The 22,820-nt window shown below is 40.5% G+C and overlaps 1 protein-coding gene across 5 annotated transcripts; it reads left to right on the top strand.

Moving 5' to 3' along the window:
- Positions 1-631: 631 nt before the first annotated feature.
- On the top strand, positions 632-22,355 carry LOC108439068 (calcitonin-1-like). 5 transcript variants are annotated; one of them, XM_037540413.1, is made up of 5 exons: positions 634-872; positions 3,623-3,711; positions 7,216-7,344; positions 12,807-12,965; positions 21,903-22,355. In XM_037540413.1, exons 2-5 carry the CDS (start codon positions 3,629-3,631, stop codon positions 21,961-21,963), a joined length of 432 nt encoding a protein of 143 aa, XP_037396310.1. In that variant the 5' UTR covers positions 634-872; positions 3,623-3,628; the 3' UTR covers positions 21,964-22,355. The 5 variants fall into 5 exon arrangements, with proteins under 5 accessions (XP_017572749.1, XP_037396310.1, XP_037396311.1 ...); XM_037540414.1 differs by having other exon boundaries at positions 638-872; positions 12,810-12,965; XM_017717261.2 differs by having other exon boundaries at positions 644-872; positions 12,807-12,988.
- The last annotated feature ends 465 nt before the right edge of the window (positions 22,356-22,820 follow it).

The following is a 22,820-nucleotide window of genomic DNA, read 5'->3' as shown; positions in this document are numbered from 1 at the left end:
TCATTTTCCATAGTCATTTTTCCGTTTTTGACATAATTTGAAAATGCCTGTCGCTCTTTACATTGTGTGTAAATATCATCATGAATGGACAAACAGAAAAAGCCCAAAATGACTCAGAAAAAATTCTGGTTCTATTGACTTCTCTGAAAAGTAAAGTAAGTTTTTTCATTCTCCTGTAAAGTTATGATTTTGGAGATATGAGGTTTTGTTCTGACAGTAAAAGTAATATTCCAGTAAACACATTTCCGTCTTCAGAATGGCTCCCTAACTCCCTCTGATGGGTTTAGAGCTGCTTGTTTCACTGCTGTGCTCTTCTCTCCTCAGCAGGTGGCGCCTCACCAGCAAACTCCACTCAGAAGTCCTTTAATGTCCATTTTCTCCATGCAGCCCTTCTGGAAGCCTGTGAGATGCTCATTACTCAGGACAGAGGCTGTCAGTGTCCCTCTCAGTGCTCAGACTAATCAGATTAGTGGAATCTAAATGCAGATCTGAGTGCAGATGCTGGAGATCAAACATCTGAAACTCTGATTTTGTGAATGGACTGTGCTGGCGGGGGAGTGACGTCATTGCTGGTCACAGACTTTATCACAGAGCGCACCCGAGGGGTGGCTGTCGATTGGCCGGCAGCTCCGTCTCCGGTGGGTGATTGGCCGATGGCGGATAATTAAACACCTACACAGTCAATAGCCGAAGCCCGGCGTATATAGGCTTCAGCACTACAGCTGCGCTCAACAGGACCCAGAGCCACTCCGCAGATCAGGAGAACAGGAGAACCGAAGAACAGAAGAACAGAAGAACAGAAGAACAGAACTCTGAGTTTGGGCTGATATTTACCCGTCTGTGTTTGTGCCGGAAGACTCCACGGTTCCACGGTAAGAACACACTTCTGACAGGTTCCTCTGACAGGCAGCAGATCCACACTGAGGCTGATTCACCTGGAGCTGAGAAACAGAGCACCGTAAAATAAAAATCTGATTATTTTAACTCTCAAACAGTCCGGGTTTAACATTAATATTCAGACTGAACTAAACTGTAAAAGACAGGAGAGCAGAAAGGAACAGAAAGAGTGACAGAGAGAGAGAGAGAGAGAGAGAGAGAGAAGAGAAAGCGTGGGACAGTGAGAGAGAGAAGATAAACAGAAAAAGAGCAAAAGAGAGAGAGAAATATAGTGAGAAGAACGAATGGAAGAAAAAGGAAGAGGGAGAGTGAAGAGAAATAGAGAAGACCAGCAAAAGAGAGAGAGAGAGAGAAAGAGAGAGAGAGAGAGAGAGAGAGAGAAAAGAAGAGAGTGAGAGAGAAAGAGAGTAGTGAAAGGGGGTGACAAGAGAAAAAGAGAGAAGGAGACAGCAGAAAAAAGAAACAGCGGGAGACAGAGGTAAGAGAGAAAGAGACAAAAAAGAGAGTGAGCGACGGAGAAAGAAGATAAAAAACAGAAAGAAATGAAAGAAAGAGAAGCAAGAGAAATAAAGAGTGAGAAGAGAGAATGGAAGAAAAAGAAGAAGAACAAGAGAGAGAGGATAGAGTGAAAAAGAAAGAGCAAGAGCAGAAAGAGAAAGCGTGGGACAGTAAGAGAGAAAGATAAACGAGCGACTGAGAGAGAAAGGAGAGAGAGAAAAGAGAGAGAAAGAAATAAGGAGTGAGAAGGGAGAACAGAAAAAAGAGAGAAAGAAGAGAGGGAAGAGAAATAAAGTGAGAAGAGATAGATAAAGGAGAGAAAGAGTGTGAGAGAGAAAGGAGAGAAGAGAAATGAAAAAGAGAAAAACAGTGAGAAGAAAGAACAAATGAAAAAGAATGATGACAGTGAGAGAGAGAAGAAATAAAGTGAGAAGACAAATGAGAGAGTAGAGAAAAAGAAAAAAGTGTGAGAGAGAGAAGAAAAAGTGTTAGTGAGAGAGGGCAGGAAAAGAAAGAGTGGGAGACAGAGTTAGATGGAATGGGAACGAATGAGTGAGAGAGTAAAAAACAGAAAAGTAAGAAAGAAAGAAACAAAAGAAAGAGAGAAAGAGATATAAACAGTGAGAGGAAAGAGGAAAGAAAACATGAAAGAAGAGCGAGAGAAAGAAGAGAAGCTCAGAGAGAGAGAGAGAGAGCGAGAGAAGGAGTGAGGGAGTGAGGGAGAAGAGAAAGAGACAGATAAGAGCAAAAGAGAAGGATAGGGAGAGCAAAAGAAAGCAACATTTGTGTGAAAGACTTGAGAAATGAGAGATCGAGAGAGAGGTAGAGAGAGAGAGAAGAGAGAGAGGGAGAGAGAAAGAGAGAGAGGGAAAGATAGAGAGGGAGAGGGAGACAGAACTGGGGGGGGGGTGGTTGGGTGGAGTTCCCCTTTGAGGCGGGGGGCTGCGGAGCTGATGAAGGCAGACGGTACAGATCTGTGTTATGGCACACAGACAGCTGAAGAGCACTCACAGAGAAGGGTCATCATAGTGAGAGACAGCCGGGGGTCTTTAATGTACGGGGTCAGCCTGTCCCTCAACAAACTGATGAAGAGGTCGTTTCTCTCTCTCTCTCTCTCTCTCTCTCTCTCTCTCTCTCTGTGTGTGTGTGTGTGTGTGTGTGTGTGTGTGTCTGCGTGTGTGTGAGTGTGTGTGTCTGAGTGTGTGTGTGTGTTTTCCTGTAAAGCTTAATTTAATTTAATTTAGACATACACACACTCTCTCCATCAGCTCTCACACTCAGCTTTATGAGAGAGAGAGAGAGAGAGAGAGAGAGAGAGAGGGAGAGAGAAAGAGAGAGAGAGACTTGACTTGTAAACCCACAAAATGTAAACAATACTTTACACAGAGATACAGAGATAGAGAGAGAGAGAGAGAAAGAAAGAGAGAAAGAAAGACAGAGAGAGAAAGAGAAAGAAAGAGAGAGACAGAGAGAAAGAGAAAGAAAGAGAGATAGAGAAAGAGAGAGAAAGAAAGAGAGAGAGAGAAAGAGAGATAGAGAGAGAAAGATAGACAGAGAGAGAGAGAGATCGAAAGAAAGAGAGAAAGAAAGACAGAAAGAGAAAGAGAAAGAAAGAGAAAGAGAGAGGGATAGAGAGAAAAAGAAAGACAGAGAGAGACGGAGAAAGAGAAGGAGAAAGAGAGAAAAAGAGAAAGAGAGATAGAGAAAGAGAAGGAGAAAGAAAAAGAGAGACAGAGAGAGAAAGAGAGAGAGATATAGAAAGAGAAAGAAAGGGATAGAGAAAGAGAAAGAGAGAGAGAGACAGAGAGAGAAAGAGAAATAAAGAAAGAGATACATAGAGAGAGAGAGAGAGACAGAGAGAGACAGAGAAAGAGAAGGAGAAAGAGAGAGAGACAGAGACAGAGAGAAAGAGAAAGAAAGAGAGACAGAGAGAAAGAGAGAGATAGAGAAAGAGAGAGATAGAAAGAAAGAAAGACAGAGAGAGACAGAGAGAGAAAGAGAAAGAGAGAGAGAGAGAAAGAGAGAGAGACAGAGAGAGAAAGAGAGAGTTTTCTGTGGGAATCATGACGAATAGTAACGATCTAGAATTACTATAACAATAAACTCTTACATTAAAATACAATAAAGCTCTGAATGCTTTTTCCTTCTTGGAGATGTTTTGTTCCAGTAATGTTCTCCTTTGTTTGTTTGTTTGTTTATTGCTGGCTAAAATGTGTTTCTGTTGTAGGGAATCATGTTCATGGTGAAAGTCTCCGCCCTCTTCGCCGCTTACTTCCTGCTCATCTCCCTAATGTACAGCTCCCACGCAGCACCCAGGTGAGAATTACTCCAGCACTCACTCACTAATTCTAGATCTAGATACAACAATTTCTGTGAAAATGAAAAACACGTCTGTAATATTTACCGCATGTTTATCTAATAAAGTCATGAGGCCTACTTATTTAAACTCTGTAAGACCAGCAGTTATGCTCTCATTTCATTGTTCACATTTCGTTTGAAATGAAAGGGTTAAAATCTTGAACTGACCAATAGAAAATCATCCAGTCAGGATTGTTCTCTCTGTGGTATTTATGCAGATACAGGTGAGCTGCTCTCTCATTGGCTAGGACTTCAGGAGCTGGACTGAAGGCCTTGCACATTAGATTAACTACCAATATAATTAGGAAGTGACAGAGGAATCAACAAATCACACTCTGAATTACATGGGGGGGGGGGGGGGTCACTCTAGTCCTTCTGGAGGTTCTAGATATGTCACTGACTGTGAATACAAGACATAATCTAAGCCAGGAGTCAAAAATCAAGCCACCTTGGGAGCCTCAACATTTTATGTCCTTTTGATTGAAGTAGTGTTTCACCATCTTGGCTGTAAATCTGTCTCAGTGTGTGATGATGTTCTAGTAGACGCTAAACTCACTTTGCTCTGCTTTAATCTTTAGCTCAGCTATAGCCGCTTTTCTCACATCTCCAGCAGGAAACTTTTCCTGTAAAAGTAAAACAATCAGTGCTTGCGTTTATAATATATAGAAACACCTGCATGCTTAAATTGCTCTTTGCATGATGAAATGGTTCTTTATATAGATGGAAAATGTATTGTATATGGTTTTAAAAAGGGTTCTGCTATTGGTACGATGTCAACAAACAAAAGAAGGATCCTTGACGGTGCTATATAGAACCATTTTCTCAACGGTTCTATATAGAACCATATACAACACATTCTCCGTCAAGCTGAAGAAGCATTTCATCATGCAGAGAACCCTTTAAGCATGCAAATAATTCTTTGAGTGTTGTTGGTTCTATGAAGGACCATTGTCTTCACTGAAGAACCCTCGAGGAACCATCTTTTTTAAGAGTACATTAAAGTTAAGAATGTTTTTTCTTCTCTTATTTCAAGTGTAAGTATTTCAGAGATGTAAGGTTACGTTGATATTTGCATATTCAGCATTGTGATGATCTTTAGTACAAAGGTTTGTGTGTGTGTGTGTGTGTGTGTGTGTGTGTGTGTGTGTGTGTGTGTGTGTTTGTGTGTTCCTGCATTGCTATACTTGTGAGGACGACACGTCCTCACTATCAAATCAAATCAAATCACGTTTATTGTCACATCACATTTACACAGGTGGAAAGTGAGCGAAAAACTTGGGTGCGTAGAATAGAATTTAAATACAAAAAATATATAAATATCTAAGAAGAAAAAGTTATATATATATATATATATATATATATATATATATATATATACATACACACACACTGACTGATATATACACAATATACACTAGTACTGCACTATTCCAATGTGCAGTTGTACAGTAATAAGTTATGGGATAAAACTATGAAATTTGCATTTACATTTACAGTATTTAGCAGACGCTCTTATAACTCTTATAAGCTCTTATAACTCCCAGTGGGAGTTCATTCCACCACCTGGGAGCCAGTACAGAGAACATTCTCGATGCTTGTCTTCCGTGCGCCTTGAAGGATGGCAGGTCAAGCCGAGCTGTACTCGAAGCTCGAAGGGCTCGTGGTACAGTTCGAGATTTCACCATTGCCATCAAGTTGGTAGGAATGTGCTGAAATGTGCTGTTGTTCACATTCCGTATGCGCAGTTAGTCTGAGGTAGATAATAAATGAGATGCAGGTACTCAGGGGATAAATACTGATATAGAAATCTTTCAGATTGTACAGAATACGGATAGAAGATGTACACGATTTCAGTCTGTATGTGTAAATACAGATTTGCTGAATTGAAGGTGCAGTTAGATCAGAGTGAGTCTGTTGGTGTGGATGAGGTCTGGTTTGTCCATGGAGATCATCATGATGATGACTCAGAGGTGCAGTGACAGGCCTATAGACCGATACATCAGCACTACAGGCTGTTCAGCAGCCTGACAGCACGGGGGAAGAAACTGTCTCAGAACTGGACGGTTCTGGACTTTACGCTTCTGTACCTCCACCTGTCTCAGCAGACAGACAGTGGCTTGGGTGGGTGGAGTCCTTTAGAATCCTCCTGGTCTTCCTCAGACAGCAGCTGGGCTGTCCGCGCCACCCTCTGCAGAGCTTCCTGCTCAATGGTACAGAGGTGTGTGTGTGTGTGTGTGTGAGTGTGTTCTTGTATTGTTATACTTGTGGGACTACATGACATTTTTGTGACAGTCGGATGTGGGAACTAATGCTGGAGAAGAGCATGTTATTCACCCTCAGCATGCTGTGAATGACCTACAGGACTGTATGAATACAAAGACTTAACCCCTTAAACTGCAGACTTACTATTCACTTACAATAATCCCATAATTAGAAATATTACACCTATTCACTACATTTAAGATGCTTTAACCTCTCAACTTTTACAGTATTCTAAGTTAAAGGGGAAATCCACCATAATTCAGTGTGAGGTGTAATCAGGGAGGTGCAGAGCAGTTTGGTATGAAATGGTTCAGATGTCTTTACAGTGGTGGTGATAGGAACCAGACATCGCCATGACTACAACACAGATATAGACATTTTATTTAATATCCAGAACCACCAGAGAACCTACACAAGTCTTCTGAGTTTATATGGAATGTTGATGATGGAAAATAGTGGAAAATCTGGAATACTAAGTTTTCTTTGGGGACTATTTTGCCGCACAGCACCCTGCATGTATCCTGCATGTATGAGTTTAAGTTCTCTAAACTATCATAAAACAGCATCTCAGTCATCAGGCAGTGAATTCAGAACCATTTTATGTAGGAACTTTCTGTGAGGAGCTTTTAGAGGGGGACGTCTGGTTCCTATCACATCTGGTTTATGTCTGACAAAATTTTTAAAAATCAGAGGAATTCCCCTTAATTAGTTATGAAAGCGAGGATACAAATGAAAGACTCAATGGTACAGAGGTGTGTGTGTGTGTGGGTGTGTTCTTGTATTGTTATACTTGTGGGACTACATGACATTTTTTGTGATTTCACCACAGTTACTTTTTTATTTGAAAACTAAACGAGCAGAAAAATTGCCTTTTGAATACTGAGGTTAAGGTTAGGGTTAGGTTTAGGTGTTGTATTATTTAGCTACAGTAACACAAAAATCAATAGAAACCTATGGACGTCCTCATATGTAGAGCAAAACAAACGTGTGTGTGTGTGTGTGCTGTTACAGTAACTGAGTCAGTTGGAAGTGTGCAGTTGGCTGGAGTTCAGCCGCTCAGATCGGCTCCTCTTAGCAGATTGTTTTGATCTCGGCTCGGATCCGTCAGTCGGCTGGAGGTCTTACAGTCCAGCCGACGGGTCGGTTCCAGTCTGTTCTGAATGGAGGGTCTCTGTTCAGACTGTGTGTGTTCTTCTGCAGATCTGCTGGAGACTCTGCGACAGACACAGTCGTGCTCAGCGACTATGAAGCTCGACGGTTAATAAATGCGATCGTTAAGGAGTTTGTGCAGATGACAGCGGAGGAAGTGGAGCAGAACGATGGGAACAGGTACACAGCCAGTCCGGCCTTCCCACTTCGGCTCTTTCTGGTGTTCCGTTCTTTCCGATTTTTTTATTTACCTTTGTTTTGATTGATGCTGATTTTGGTCCTTTTTGATCTCTCATTTTCAGCTGTTTCTGAATTTTAGTTCTTTCTCATGATGTTTGTTTCCTCTGTATTGTTTATATTCTTTATATTATTTTTGATTTTTCTTTTAAAATTTTTGGTTCTTTCTGATTTTCTGACCTTTTGGTTTTAGTTCTTATTTTTTCTGATGTCGATTCTTTTGATGTCTTATTTTTGTTTCTTTCTGGCATGTGATTTTAGTTTTTTCTTTATTTTGTTTTTATTCTTTCAGATGTTTATTTTTTTTTATCTCTCATTTTTGTTTATTTTTACAGACTTTTGTTTGCTTCTGATTTTCTGATCTTTGTGTCTGATTTTTGTGTCTTTCTTATTTTTGTTTTATCTTTATTTTGTTTATTATTATTTTTTTGGATCACTCATTTTTGGTTCTTTCTGATATTTATTTATTTATTTTTCTGATTTTAGTTCTTTTTTTTATCTCTGCTTTTTTCTGGTTTCTTTTTGCTTCATTCTAATTTTTTCTTTCTTATTTGATAAATTCTTGCTGATTTCTGCCTGACAGCCAATTTTATGCTCTTGCATTACCCAGGGCTAAATGTGATCCGTCTAAATATTGAGTGTAATTTGTTTTAGAGCACAGGGAACGTGTTCCACCGTGTCTGATAAGCAAAAAACCTAGAGTTTAATCGACTCTAAGCACAGTCAGAATTGCAGTGATGCCTGTGGGAATTAGAGCAGTGAGGTATGTCATTTAACCACACTTTATAACGTGGTTCCAGTAGAAACACATTTCAGTTCTAATGTCCTCCATTAAAGGATCTCAGTCTCTCTGCATGAGTGAGTTTTACCTTCTTTAGTTATGGAATGTGAACTATAAGCTTTCTGCTTGCCACAGTTTGAAGTGAATGCCAGGAAAGGCGACTAAAGCATGAAAAGCTCCTATCAGACGGAATGACTGCATGATAACCTCAGTGCTCTGGTTGTGTGGGAACTAATGCTGGAGAAGAGCATGTTATTCACCCTCAGCATGCTGTGAATGACCTACAGGACTGTATCAATACAGAGACTTAACCCCTTAAACTGCAGACTTACTATTCACTTACAATAATCCCATAATTAGAAATATTACACCTATTCACTACATTTAAGTGAATTCAGAACCAGTTCATGTAGGAACTTTCTGTGAGGAGCTTTTAGAGGGGGACGTCTGGTTCCTATCACATGTGGTTTATGTCTGACAAAATTTTTAAAAATCAGTGGAATTCCCCTTAATTAGTTATGAAAGTGAGGATACGAATGAAAGACTTAAGTTTTGCTTTCTACTGTACCATCTACTGTACATAATGTCATTATGGAGAGTTTAAGGGGTTAAATGCATGCAGACAGGAAAGAGTGTATGAATGAAAGAACAAGAGAGAGAGAGAGAGAGAGAGAGAGAGAGAGAGCCACACTCTTAAAAAAGATGGTCCTTCTAGGGTTCTTTAGGGAAAAAAGGCTTCTATATAGAACCATGAGCACTCAAAGTGATTAAATTGTCCTCCGCATGGTGAAATGGTCCCTCACACAGAAGGACAATGTGTTGTATACGGTCCTGTATAGGACAAAAAGGGTAGTTCTGTTGTAGCAGAACCCTTTTTGGCGCTAAATAGAACATATTTCAGAAAGCATCCATACAGAACCATATACAACACATTTCCCATCGATCTGAAGAACCGTTTCACCATACAGAGAACCACTTAAGCCTGCAAAGGATACAGAAGCATTGCCTTTACTAAAGAACCCTTGGGGAACCGTGTTGTGTGAGAGTGCGGAGGGGGCATGGGGTCAGCGAGCATGTGACTTTGAGCTTGTCTCTGCATGTTTATCTCCTCACAGCCCGGGCCGAACTCTAACCAAACGCTGCTCCAGTCTCAGCACCTGCGTGCTCGGAAAGCTCTCGCAGGAACTGCACAAGTTACAGACTTTCCCACGGACAGACGTGGGCGCGGGCACCCCGGGCAAGAAACGCAGCCTGTCTGGCATCGAGCGCCATGCCAGCTATGGAGACGCATTCGATGCCATCTAACCCCCCACCCCTCACCCTCACACCTCCTCCTTTATTACTCTCCAATTGCGTTTGCATGTGGATTCTGCCTGCTTGACTGACCTTCCAGAACCGGCCGCGACATTTCCCTCTTATTTTATTCAGTTCTCTCTGTTCAGTCCCTTTTAGCTGCTACATTTCAATAATGAATTCAATCCATTCTGAACCATAACAGTTGAACAATAACAATACCAGGAGAAGACGTTCAGTTAAAGATCCATTTGGAAAGTGCATATTTCCAAAAACAGGCACCATGACAATCACTCCGGAATGATGTCACTATCAGGGCAGTTTGTGTTTTTAGTTTAATAAACATATTTTTGTATCAGGAAGCTGCTTTACTTTCATCACTGAACTCTCAAACTTCACACCAGCATCTTCTTTTACAGTCCTCTAAGTTCTATCTATTAACCAGGTACAAACCTCGAAGTACTAGATAATTAGGCTTTGAACTGTGGCGGAGGTCTTGGGGGTCTTATGGAGCTCATGGTGGAAAGTCTGAGTCGTATAGAGACAAATACCATAAGATTTTTCCCCACACTCTTAGAAAAGGGGGTTCTTCAGGGGTTCTTTAGCAAAGAAAACTGTTCTATTCAGAACTATGTCCACTCAGAGAACCCTTTGCATGATTAAAGGGTTTTTGTATCATGAAGTGGTTCTTCAGATTGATGTATAATGTGTTGTATATGCTTCTCTATAACACAAAAAGGGCTCTTCCATTATTGTAAACTCGTATCGTGGTAATAATAGAACCCTTTTTAGTGCTATATAGAACTCTTTTCAAAAAGTTTCAATCTGATTAACCATTTCACCAGGCAAAGAACCCTTTCATCATGTACAGAACCATCAAGAGTGCAGTATTTTTTACAGCTATTACCACATTCTTAAAAAAATGGTTCTTCAAGGGCTCTTCAGCAAAGAAAATGGTTCTATATAGAACCAAGAACACTTAAAAATATTTTCACACTTAAATGGTTCTCTGCATGGTGAAATTGTTCATCAGGTTCATGGAGAATGTGTTGGATATGGTTCTATATAGAATCTTCTAGAAAATAGTTCTATAGCACCAAAAAGGGTTCTTATATTGGGACAAGCTTGACATCATAGCAATTGAAGCCTTTTTGGTGCTAAGGAACCCTTTTTGATGCTAAAGAACCACATTCTCTATCAATATGAAGAACAATTTCATAAATAAAATAAAGCTGTATAGCCAATAAACAGTGACAGACATATGCAAAAGCGTAAACAACCCCAGTCAAATTCCATGTTTTGTTGATTTTTAATAATGTATGAAATGGAAATGAAAATTTTATTTTCCTCAGTATGTGAAATTCAGTGAATAAGCAGTAATTGTGCATTAATATGTTAGCGGTGTGTATCTGTAGAGGACGTGTGACTCAGAGAACCAAGAACACTGTGGAATTTGACCAGGGGTGCCAAAACCTTTGCATACCATGTAAGACTCTTTGTACTTTCTTTGTGTATGTTTTTTCGCGTCATGTAGGCGCCTGGTACTTTCAACCTGCAGTATTTACACAGCTTCTACCCCACACTCACCAGTTAATATCTAGAACCCATGGACAAGTTGGGGGTGCTGAAATTCTAAGCAGCATATCTGTGATGTACACAGTGACGTCACACTAAAGGATCTGCTTTTTTGCAGTGTGAGATCCTGGAGACCCCTCAGTGCTCCCAGCTTCCGTGTTCAAGAGAGAACCTGTGTGGTGTGTTTCGGTGTAACTCAGGCTGTGTTCAGACGGCAGGCCAATCAGGTTCTTTTCTCAAATCAGATCTTTTGAGTTGACTGTCCGCCTGTTATCTGTAACTGATCAGATCAAATTTGAGTGTCCAGACATCGCCAGTCTATCCGCATGGGTTGACGTGGTAACGACATAGGCATCAGCAACTACGTAGTTACAGTGGTGACACAGAGAAGATGGTGGAGCATCATCTCCCCTCCAAACTCTTCAGAATTCAGAGTTCTTCAGAAGGCTCTTCTTGAATGCCAGCACTTCATCACTCTGGATTTGACACTGTCATTGCAAGTGACGCAAAAGAGACTTTGAGCGTCCAGAGCATCCAGACTGAGACGTATCTTTAAAAATCCATGTGGGGTGGCGTGGTCTGGATCTGATTTGCAAAAAAAAAGTTTTCTTCTCTCCAGACTGTCAAAAATCAATCTGGATAAAATCTGGATTTGCAAAAAAAATCAAATTTGAGCTGGCAGTGTGAACACAGCCTTAGTCAGAGCTTTTGCTCATCATCTTACCCCAAAAAATGATCTAGTACTTTAGAGTTTGCACCACTTTCCTGGTTCGTACGCAGCTCCTAACGGACTGTAAAAGAAAGCATCTTCTTTCATCACAACCAATCCTGATCCTCCTTCACTGAGAACCCACAAACACACCCACTCAAACTGCTGATAGAGTCCTTCATAAACACACCAGTAACAGCCTGATATGAGCAGGTAAGATAATAACTGCACTGAATATCGTAGAAAACTGCACTGTTTTATGTATATGCATATAAATGTATGTATTTGTGTATTTTTAATTGTTTATGGGTTCGTGTGTTTACTCTGTGTTTGTTTTCATAGTTTTTCAGTACAATTATCAAGACTGTAGTATAAGCAGAGAAAAAGAGACTAACAGAACATTGTTATGTGTTTTTTTTTTTAAATAAACCTCCATGTTCCCAGATAGCAGACAGTTCTGGGACGAATCTAGCTGTCCTATGTGAGTGACTACCAGGCTGATGTTAGGCATATGGGCCAAATACTGTACAGCTTGATACAGTTTTGGCTCATGTTTATATTTGTGGGCCAATTCTAACAGGAATGTTGTGGACCAACAATGTAGTTAGGCCACATTTAGGCCACATCCATTAGTGCGGGTCAGATCTGGGCCAAGGACCCAGCTGTGAACTGGGCCAAAACAAAGGCAAGAATGTGACAAAGTTTGCTATCTAGGTATCATTTTAAAAAGCAAAAGCATTTCTTTTAGGCTCCTGAGGTTAAAATTAAGGTTAGGAATGTCATTATATTTAGATACGTGTAATGAATACATATAGATGACATATAGATACATACATACTGTATGTTATTATTACATACATGCACATGTGTGTGTTAGTACATGTAGATATGTACATATGTACATATGTAATAAAGATATTGTGTATTTATTACCAAGGTCCTGTGTGTATGTTTGAGTGTGTGTGTGTGTGTGTGTGTGTGTGTGTGTGGGTTTGTTTGTTTGTTTATGTGTTTACTGGGGTAAAACTGTGTTTGTTTTTTCTGAAGCAGCGTCTCGGTGCAGAAGCGGGCGTGTAACACGGCGACGTGTGTAACCCACCGACTGGCGGATTTTCTGAGTCGTTCGGGTGGGATGGGCAGCAGCAGTTTTGTTCCCACCAATGTAGGCTCCAAGGCTTTCGGCCGCCGCCGGAGAACAGACAGAATGTGAGAATTACTGCAGGACCAGGGTGAATACACACACACACACACACACACACACACACACACACACACACACACACACACACACACACATTCAGTGAATGCCCCTATAACAACACACAGTTAACACATGTATATTAACCCTTATGGACTGTGTGTAGTTTTATAGTCTGACTGTAATAATTGTGGAGTGATTTTAATCCAGTATGAATGTGCAGTGTGTGTAGTTTTACAGTCTGACAGTAATAATTGTGGAGTGATTTTAATCCAGTGTGAATCTGCAGCGTGTGTAGTTTTACAGTCTGATGGTTATAATTGTGGAGTGATTTTAATCCAGTATGAATCTGCAGTGTGTGTAGTTTTACAGTCTGACGGTAATAATTATGTAATGATTTTAATCCAGTATGAATCTGCAGTGTGTGTAGTTTTACAGTCTGACGGTAATAATTATGTAATGATTTTTATCCAGTATGAATCTGCGGCGTGTGTAGTTTTACAGTCTGACGGTAATAATTATGTAATGATTTTAATCCAGTAGGAATCTGCAGTGTGTGTAGTTTTACAGTCTGACGGTAATAATTGTGGAGTGATTTTAATCCAGTATGAATATGCAGTGTGTGTAGGTTTACGGTCTGATGGTAATAATTGTGGAGTGATTTTAATCCAGTATGAATCTGCAGCATGTGTAGTTTTACAGTCTGACTGTAATAATTGTGGAGTGATTTTAATCCAGTATGAATCTGCAGCGTGTGTAGTTTTACAGTCTGACTGTAATAATTGTGGAGTGATTTTAATCCAGTATGAATCTGCAGTGTGTGTAGTTTTACAGTCTGACGGTAATAAATGTGGAGTGATTTTAATCCAGTGTGAATCTGCAGTGTGTAGTTTTACAGTCTGACGGTAATAATTGTGGAGTGATTTTAATCCAGTATGAATCTGCAGCGTGTGTAGTTTTACAGTCAGACGGTAATAATTGTGGATTGATTTTAATCCAGTATGAATCTGCAGTGTGTGTAGTTTTACAGTCTGACGGTAATAATTGTGGAGTGATTTTAATCCAGTATGAATCTGCAGTGTGTGTAGTTTTACAGTCTGACTGTAATAATTGTGGAGCGATTTTAATCCAGTGTGAATCTGCAGTGTGTGTAGTTTTACATTCTGACGGTAATAATTGTGGAGTGATTTTAATCCAGTATGAATCTACAGTGTGTGTAGTTTTACAGTCTGACAGTAATAATTGTGGAGCGATTTTAATCCAGTGTGAATCTGCAGTGTGTGTAGTTTTACAGTCTGACGGTAATAATTGTGGAGTGATTTTAATCCAGTATGAATCTGCAGTGTGTGTAGTTTTACAGTCTGACTGTAATAATTGTGGAGTGATTTTAATCCAGTATGAATCTGCAGTGTGTAGTTTTACAGTCTGACAGTAATAATTGTGGAGCGATTTTAATCCAGTGTGAATCTGCAGTGTGTGTAGTTTTACAGTCTGACGGTAATAATTGTGGAGTGATTTTAATCCAGTATGAATCTGCAGTGTGTGTAGTTTTACAGTCTGACTGTAATAATTGTGGAGCGATTTTAATCCAGTGTGAATCTGCAGTGTGTGTAGTTTTACAGTCTGACGGTAATAATTGTGGAGTGATTTTAATCCAGTATGAATCTACAGTGTGTGTAGTTTTACAGTCTGACGGTAATAATTGTGGAGTGACTTTAATCCAGTGTGAATCTGCAGTGTGTGTAGTTTTACAGTCTGACGGTAATAATTGTGGAGTGATTTTAATCCAGTGTGAATCTGCAGTGTGTGTAGTTTTACAGTCTGACGGTAATAATTGTGGAGTGATTTTAATCCAGTATGAATCTGCAGTGTGTGTAGTTTTACAGTCTGACTGTAATAATTGTGGAGCGATTTTAATCCAGTGTGAATCTGCAGTGTGTGTAGTTTTACAGTCTGACGGTAATAATTGTGGAGTGATTTTAATCCAGTATGAATCTGCAGTGTGTAGTTTTACAGTCTCACTGGAATAATCGCGGAGTGATTTTAATCCAGTATGAATCTGCAGTGTTTCATCTATGTCTTGACAGAAGAGGAAACGGACTCGATCTTCCACAATCACTTTGGAGATCACATGACTGTGACGTTTCCTACTTCTCACAACACATACACGGACTCCATCACCCGGAATACAATGGGTGATCAGTAGACTCCAAATCCTCACACACGCTCCTATCAGCGTTCTCAATCACCACACTTCTGATGTGTTTCACCTGTTGGCTTTGGTCATGTGAATATGTCAGTTAGCAAATAAGCCCAGGCTTTAGCTTTAGTCAGTGCGAGGTATTATTTTTGATGGTAACAACTGAGCGTTAGTTCTATTGTCTTTCCGTGTATGACTTGTGCTTTGGTTCCTTTCAACTCTGGTTTGGTATTTGCCCCTTTGATTTGACTGCACTGGATCTTCTATTTCTGTGTTTGGACTTTCTTGCCTGTTCATTGACGATGGTATTGGCATTTGCCATTTGGTTTATTTACTCAGGATATTCGCTATCTTTGTTTTGACTTTTTGCCTGTTTCTGGACTACTATTTTTTTATCCTGGCTTCCACATTAAATCTGGCTTGTCTTTCATTGTCTGCGAGCATCTGAATTCTGTGAAACAGATACAGAATACCACGTCACCAATGCAGACAGTGGGATCCGAAGCTTTCCAGAAACCTCAGATGGAACAAGGACAGCTGCTTGGACATCACCAACAGGTCCTGTCTAGGGTAACACACTCATTAGAGTCACTCGCTCACCAACAGACAGAACAGCAGAATCAGCTAGCTCAACTAATTGTGAGTATGAAGGGATTAACCTGCCAGCTACAAAACATGAACCTAGAACCACAGGAAGTGCCATCCCAGGCTCCTTCAGCACCACTTCTTGCTATCCAGTAAACCAGATAAATTCAAGGGAGATCCAGATAAGTGCCAAGGTTTTTTACTACAATATTTGGTATTTTTTTTACAATTCTCCAGTTCCTTCAGACCAAGCGAATATTTTGTTTGTCGTATCCAGGTTAGCTAATCGAGCACTGGAATGGGCTACTGCTAGCTGGTCTCAATTCATAGATGAGTTCAAGACTGTATTTGATCATCCATATGAGGGCAAAGTTAGTGGAGAGTTAACTACGCCAAGGTAACTGCTCAGTAGTAGATTATTCTCTGGAGTTCCGTACCCTAGCTGCAAGTAGTGGGTGGAATGAGGCTGCATTGCTGGTTATGTTTTGTCAAGGATTGAATGCCGACATCCTGAATGAATTAGGGAGTAAAGATGACTAATTGAACCTAGACCAGCTCATAAATCTAGCTATTCGCTTGGATCACCTGTTACACCACCGCACACCGGCTAAAAATGATAACACAGAGCCCATGCAGTGTGAATCCTTTCGTCTGTCCATATGAGGGAACAACTCTGTCTCTACTGTGGAAAAGCTGGACATCGAATCCGAAGAATGTCGTATCAGACCTCAACTTTAAAGGCGCCAACCCCTGTGAGTGTATCCACAAATGGGTTGGCCTCAAAATCAGCTATGATAACTGTGACTGTCTACTGTCAGCCTAGATCTCTTGTCATTTCAGCCCTAATTGATTCCGGAGCCGATGGTAATTTCATCCACAAGAGAGTGGTGGAGCAGCTGCAGATTCTGGTTGATAAGTTGAAGACATTCCTGAAGGTGACCACTCTCAATGGAGGTCCAGCAGCTCAGGGAATCATTTCAGAAGTGACACAGACTGTGCAGTTGCAAACCAGTGCACTTCATGTCGAGACTTTAGCTCTATTGGTACTACAACAATCTGAATTCAACATGATTTTGGGTCTCCCCTGGTTGGAGAAATACAATCCTTCCATTTCCTGGGCTGGGCATACCACTGATTGATGGTCAGATTTCTGTATATAAAACTGCATTTCATCCCCAGTAGTCACCATAGCTTCAACCTCTATAGAAAGCCCTAACATTAATGATAATTTCCAAGTCCTGCCAGAATATCTCGACTTAAAGGAGGTATTTAGCAAGCATCAGGCTACTAAACTGCCCCCACAAAGACCCTGGGATTGTACGATTGACATCATAGATAACCCCATTTTTCCCAAGGCTCGTATTTATCCACTGACACAAGAAGAAGAGAAGGCTCTTGACACATACATCAGTGAAGCTCTGGAATAAGGGTTTATTCAACCTTCCACTTCCCCAGTAGCTTCTAGTTTCTTTTAAATTAAGAAGAAAGATGGTGGTTTATGCCCCTGTATCCATTATCAGGCCTTTGATCAAGTTTCTAAGAGTTACCCTTATCCTCTCCTTCTAGTACCTGTTGCTTTGGAACAGTTAAAAACGGCCAAATGCTTTACCAAACTAGATCTCAGAAGTACAGACAACCTGACCAGGATTTAAAAAGGAGATGAGTGGAAAACTGCTTTAGTGATGTCTAGGAGGCACTATGAATATCTGGTGATGCCTTTCGGGCTCTCTATCACCCCCTCAGTCTTTCAGGTGTTTATCAATGAGGTACTTAGAGACACGATAGGTAAATGTATTCTAGCCTATCTGGATGACATCTTGATTTACTCTCCAGATAGAGAAGCACATGTCAGACAGGTTAGTAACATTTTGAGATGTTTATTGGATAATGACTTATACTTGAAAGGAGAAAAATGTGAATTCCACTTAAAAACCATGTCCTTCATAGGTTATGTCATTAGCTCCCAAGGTGTTATCATGGATGATCAAAAAGTGGAAGAGGTATTCCAATGGCCCACACCTACATAGGTTAACGATCTTCAAAGATTCTTAGGCTTCGCCAATTTCTATTGTAGATTTATATGAAATTTTAGCAGTATTTCGGCTATTCTTACCTCCTTACTAAAAGGAGGTGTAAAGAAACTCAAATGGACAGAACATGCAGATGAAGCTTTTAGGAAGCTTAAGGAAGCTTTTACTACAGCTCCCATTTTAAAACACCCAGATCCTTCTGAGCCATTCATGTTAGAAGTAGATGCTCCAGAGACAGGGGTAGAAGCTGTTTTATCCCAGCGGTTAGGAACCCCTCCAAAATTGTATCCTGTAGCCTATTCTCAGAAAATGTCACCTGCAGAACGTAATTATGGGCTAGGAGGTAGAGAGTTACTGGCAGTCAAACTAGCTCTTGAAGAATGGAGACACTGGATCGAAGGAGCCATTCACCCTATTGTAGTACTAACTGATCACAACAACCTAGAATATTTGTGTACGGCTAAACGACTGAACTCATGTCACGCTAGATGGTCTTTGTTTTTATCTAAATTTCACTTCAGCTTCACATATCGTCCCGGATCTAGAAACACGAAAGCCAATGCATTGTTGTGAATCTACCATATCAACCCCTGTACCAAAGTAACTGAAAAGGGAGAACGTGTACTCCCACCTGAGATTTCTATCTGTACCATTCGATGGCAAATCGCAGACTTCACAAACGCATTAAGCTACATGGACACACCAGTTCAGCGTCCTTCAGAAAAGATCTATGTACCCAATCAATTCCACCCAGCACTCCTTACTTGGGCACACTCATCACTTACCTCAGGTCATCCAGGAGAAACGAGATCCCTTCAGTTTGTAGCAAACTGATACTGGTAGGAGATGATGCATAAGGACAGTCATGACTTTCTTAGCTCTTGTTCTACTTGTGCCCAATGTAAAACCCCTAAGGCTTTACCAGCAGGAAAGATTGTCCCTTTATTCATCCCTAACAGACCTTGGTCACACATAGCAGTTGATTTTATCACCAATTTGCCAGAGTCTCAAGTTAATACCACTATATTGACTGTAATAGACCAATTCTGAAGGGGGGTTAGATTTATTCCCTTTCCTTTCTTGCCCACAGCATTTCAGACAGTGAAGGCGCTTTTCCACCACATATTAAGAATGTTTGGTATACCTGAGCACATACTGTCAGATAGGGGCCCTCAGTTTACTTAATAAGTATGGTCAGCCTTTTTCGAAAGTTTAGGAGTTTCTGTCAGTCTCACATCAGGATATCACCCCAATCTTGCACTTGCAATCGTCCCCAAAAGGACACTGCAAGAGAGCCAATCAGGAGTTATGCAAATTCCTTTGGTTAATTTGTCATAACAATCCAGATGATTGGTCTCGATTTCTACCTTGGGCAGAGATAGCTCAAAATTCGCTCATTAGCTCAGCCACAGGGATGACACTGTTGGGGATGACAATGCGTGCTAGGATATCAACCACCTTTAACACTTTGGTCAATCAACAGATGTGTCCACCATTAATAAATGGATGAGGAAGAGTGAACAGGTATGGGAAGAAACTCATTAGCAAATTGAAGAGGTATTGAGAAGGAACAAGAGCAGGCGAACAGACGTTGGAGGGAGAATCCAATTTTTCAGCCTGGAGACCTTGAGGCTTTCCACCAAGGATTTTCACCAATTTGGGGGAAGTGGGAAGCTTCAGCCCAAATACATTGGACCATTCAAGATCCTGAAAAGAATCAATGATGTAACATATAGACTTGACTTGCCCCCCCATTATCGAGTATCACGTTCGTTTCATGTGTCTCTTCTGAAACCTGTTGTTGCAGGGCCCCTGGACAAGGCTATGTCAGGTGTCACGCCACCTTTGCCTGAGGAGATAGATGGGGGAACCCGTCTATCCTGTCCAAAGGCTGCTGGACTCCAGGAGGCGCAGAGGACAACTGCAATACCTGGTGGACTGGGAGGGATACAGACCAGAGGAGCAGAGCTGGGTTACAGCTAGAGATAGTCTAGATCCTGGCCTGGTGGCGGACTTTTATAGCCTGCACCCGGATAAGCCTGCTACTCATCCCAGAGGGGGGGAAAGGGGGAGCCAGCACCTTGGCAGCTCTAGGTCTGCCACTGTTCTACCTCCAGGTGGAGTTGGTGGTGGTCTTCCTGGCCGGCCTAATTCTGAGGCCACCCCAGACTCTTTGGGGGGGGGGGGTAATGTCACGTATGTCTCAAGAGAAGAGGAAAAGGACTCGATCTCCCAGAATTATCTAGGAGATCACAGGACTGGGACGCTTCCTACTTGTTGGCTACCTGTTGGCTTTGGTCATGAGAATATCTTAGTTAGCATATAAGCCTGGGCTGTAGCTTCAGTCAGTGCGAAGTGTTGTTTTTGATGGCAACAACTGAGTGCTATTTCTATTGTCTTTCTGTGTATGACTTATGCTTTGGTTCCTTTAGACTATGGTTTGGGATTTGCCCCTTTGATTTGACTGCACTGGATCTTCTATATCTGTGTTTTGACCTTCTTGCCTGTTTATTGACAACAACGCTGGATATAACCTTTACTATTATTCACTATCTGTGTTTTGACATTTTTGGACTACAATTATCCTAACTGCGATATTAAATCTGGCATGTCCTTCATTGTCCACAAGCGTCTGAATTCTGTGAAAGAGATACAGTGTATGTAGTTTTACAGTGTGAAGGTAATTATTGTGGACTGATGTAAATCCAGTATGAATCTGCAGTATGTAGTTTTATAGGCTGATGGTAATAATTGTGGAGGGATTTTAATCCAGTATGAATCTGCAGCGTGTGTAGTTTTACAGTCTGACTGTAATAATTGTGGAGTGATTTTAATCCAGTATGAATCTGCAGCGTGTGGTTTTACAGTCTGATGGTAATAATTGTGGAGTGATTTTAATCCGGTATGAATCTGCAGTATGTAGTTTTACAGTCTGACAGTAATAATTGTGGAGTGATTTTAATCCAGTATGAATCTGCAGCGTGTGGTTTTACAGTCTGATGGTAATAATTGTGGAGTGATTTTAATCCGGTATGAATCTGCAGCGTGTGTAGTTTTACAGTCTGACTGTAATAATTGTGGAGTGATTTTAATCCGGTATGAATCTGCAGCGTGTGTAGTTTTACATTCTGACTGTAATAATTGTGGAGTGATTTTAATCCGGTATGAATCTGCAGCGTGTGTAGTTTTACAGTCTGACTGTAATAATTGTGGAGTGATTTTAATCCGGTATGAATCTGCAGCGTGTGTAGTTTTACATTCTGACGGTAATAATTGTGGAGTGATTTTAATCCAGTATGAATCTGCAGCGTGTGTAGTTTTACAGTCTGATGGTAATAATTGTGGAGCGATTTTAATCCATTATGAATCTGCAGTGTGTGTAGTTTTACAGTCTGACAGTAATAATTGTGGAGTAATTTTAATCCAGTATGAATCTGCAGTGTGTGTAGTTTTAGAGTCAGACTGTAATAATTGTGGAGTGACTTTAGACTTTTCTACTGCAGTTTTACAGTTAATCATCCTGTAAGGACTTTATTTCAAGCCTGTGATATTAATGATGGAGTTGTTTGGTTGTTGGCTCTTTTAGCCTGTTAGCTAGCTGACTAGAATAGTTCTTGATAAGAACGTACGTTTTCAGACCCTCAGTTTAAGCAGCACCGGGTTCTTCATCAGCACACTTGGTGCTCCATGTGAGCAGCATGAGAGTCAAAGATCATTGATTAGCAGCACACATGGATTTTGCTATGGCTTTGAATGCGGCTCAGCCAATCAGATTTTAAAAAGGGAACTGTTTTATAATTGATTTTAGAACTACTGGCTTTAAAACTAAATTGCAGTACATAAGCGGTGGTTGGTTAGTGTAGTGTTTAACACCTCTGCCTTCTACACTGTGGACTGGGGTTCAATCCCCACCTGGGCAAACAGCCTACACTATACCAATAAGAGTCCTTGGGCAAGACTCCTAACACCACCTTCACCTCCCTGTGTAAAACAATCAAATTGTAAGTCACTCTGGACAAGAGCGTCAGCCAAATGCCGTAAATGTAAAAATAAGCCCTTTAATGCTGAAATGCAGTCTTAAAGCAGGTTTTTAGTTTTTGTTTTCTAATTTCTGTACATTTCTCTTTCAGAGGGTCCCCTCGGCTAGCGCTGTGTTCTATCTACAACAACAACCGCAACAAACAACAATAGCAACAACAAACAGGCCCCGTCCCCTTCCCTTTGAACTCCAGTGTGTGTGAATCGCCCCACTGCTTCAGTCTGTGGCTTCTGGCAAACAGATCTCACGTTGACGGATCTCGCTAGGAATGATCAGCCGTATACACAACAGGAATATGATTTTTATATGAAAATACTTTGAAATAAAAAGAAAAAAGCAGTGTTTGTTTGTTTGTTCTTTCTTTTGATGATGAACGTGTGCTTTTTTACTCTTTAGATGCAGCACTGAGCTGAACTTTATCAGCTTCAATACTTCTGGCTCCTTTTCACGACTGTGTGGTGCATCTAAATTGTAAAACGGTACACGAGGATATGTTCTACATTAACATTGTAATAATTGTGAATTAAAGCAAAATTAAAATGTATTTTAGATACAATGGATGGGAGTTTCTGTTCTTTTTCATAGAAAAGTTGCTGTAATATTACCTTTATTGTTTGGGTAGTTACTAGTTACATAAACTCAAGTACAAGTATTTAAGTACAATATTGATGGGTTTGTATTTTCAGCTTAGTGCTCAGTTACATTTCAGTCTTTCACATTTAGTCATTAATTCAATTCCTTTTTTGTGTTTAATTTTATTCTGTTTTGTTGTTGACATCTTAGGTGTTTTGTGATTGGTCACATCTCAGATTTTCAAGCTTTAGCATTTTATTTTAGACCACATTATTCCGAAAAATACAAAAGTAGAGCAGTAGAAACTTCACGTCCTGGGCCGAGAGATGCCCGATTTACTAAAAGCTCCGCTGCAGTTCTGTGAGTTACTCAGTACTTTCTTTTTCAGTAGTTTCTTAAAACCTAATACTTTAGCACCTTTACTCAAGTTGTTTCA

The sequence above is a fragment of the Pygocentrus nattereri genome, chromosome 8, assembly GCF_015220715.1.
Source record: "Pygocentrus nattereri isolate fPygNat1 chromosome 8, fPygNat1.pri, whole genome shotgun sequence".
Classification (NCBI taxonomy): Eukaryota; Metazoa; Chordata; class Actinopteri; order Characiformes; family Serrasalmidae; genus Pygocentrus; species Pygocentrus nattereri.
Note: the sequence above shows the minus strand (reverse complement) of the source record. Positions and strands in the feature narration are given on the sequence as shown.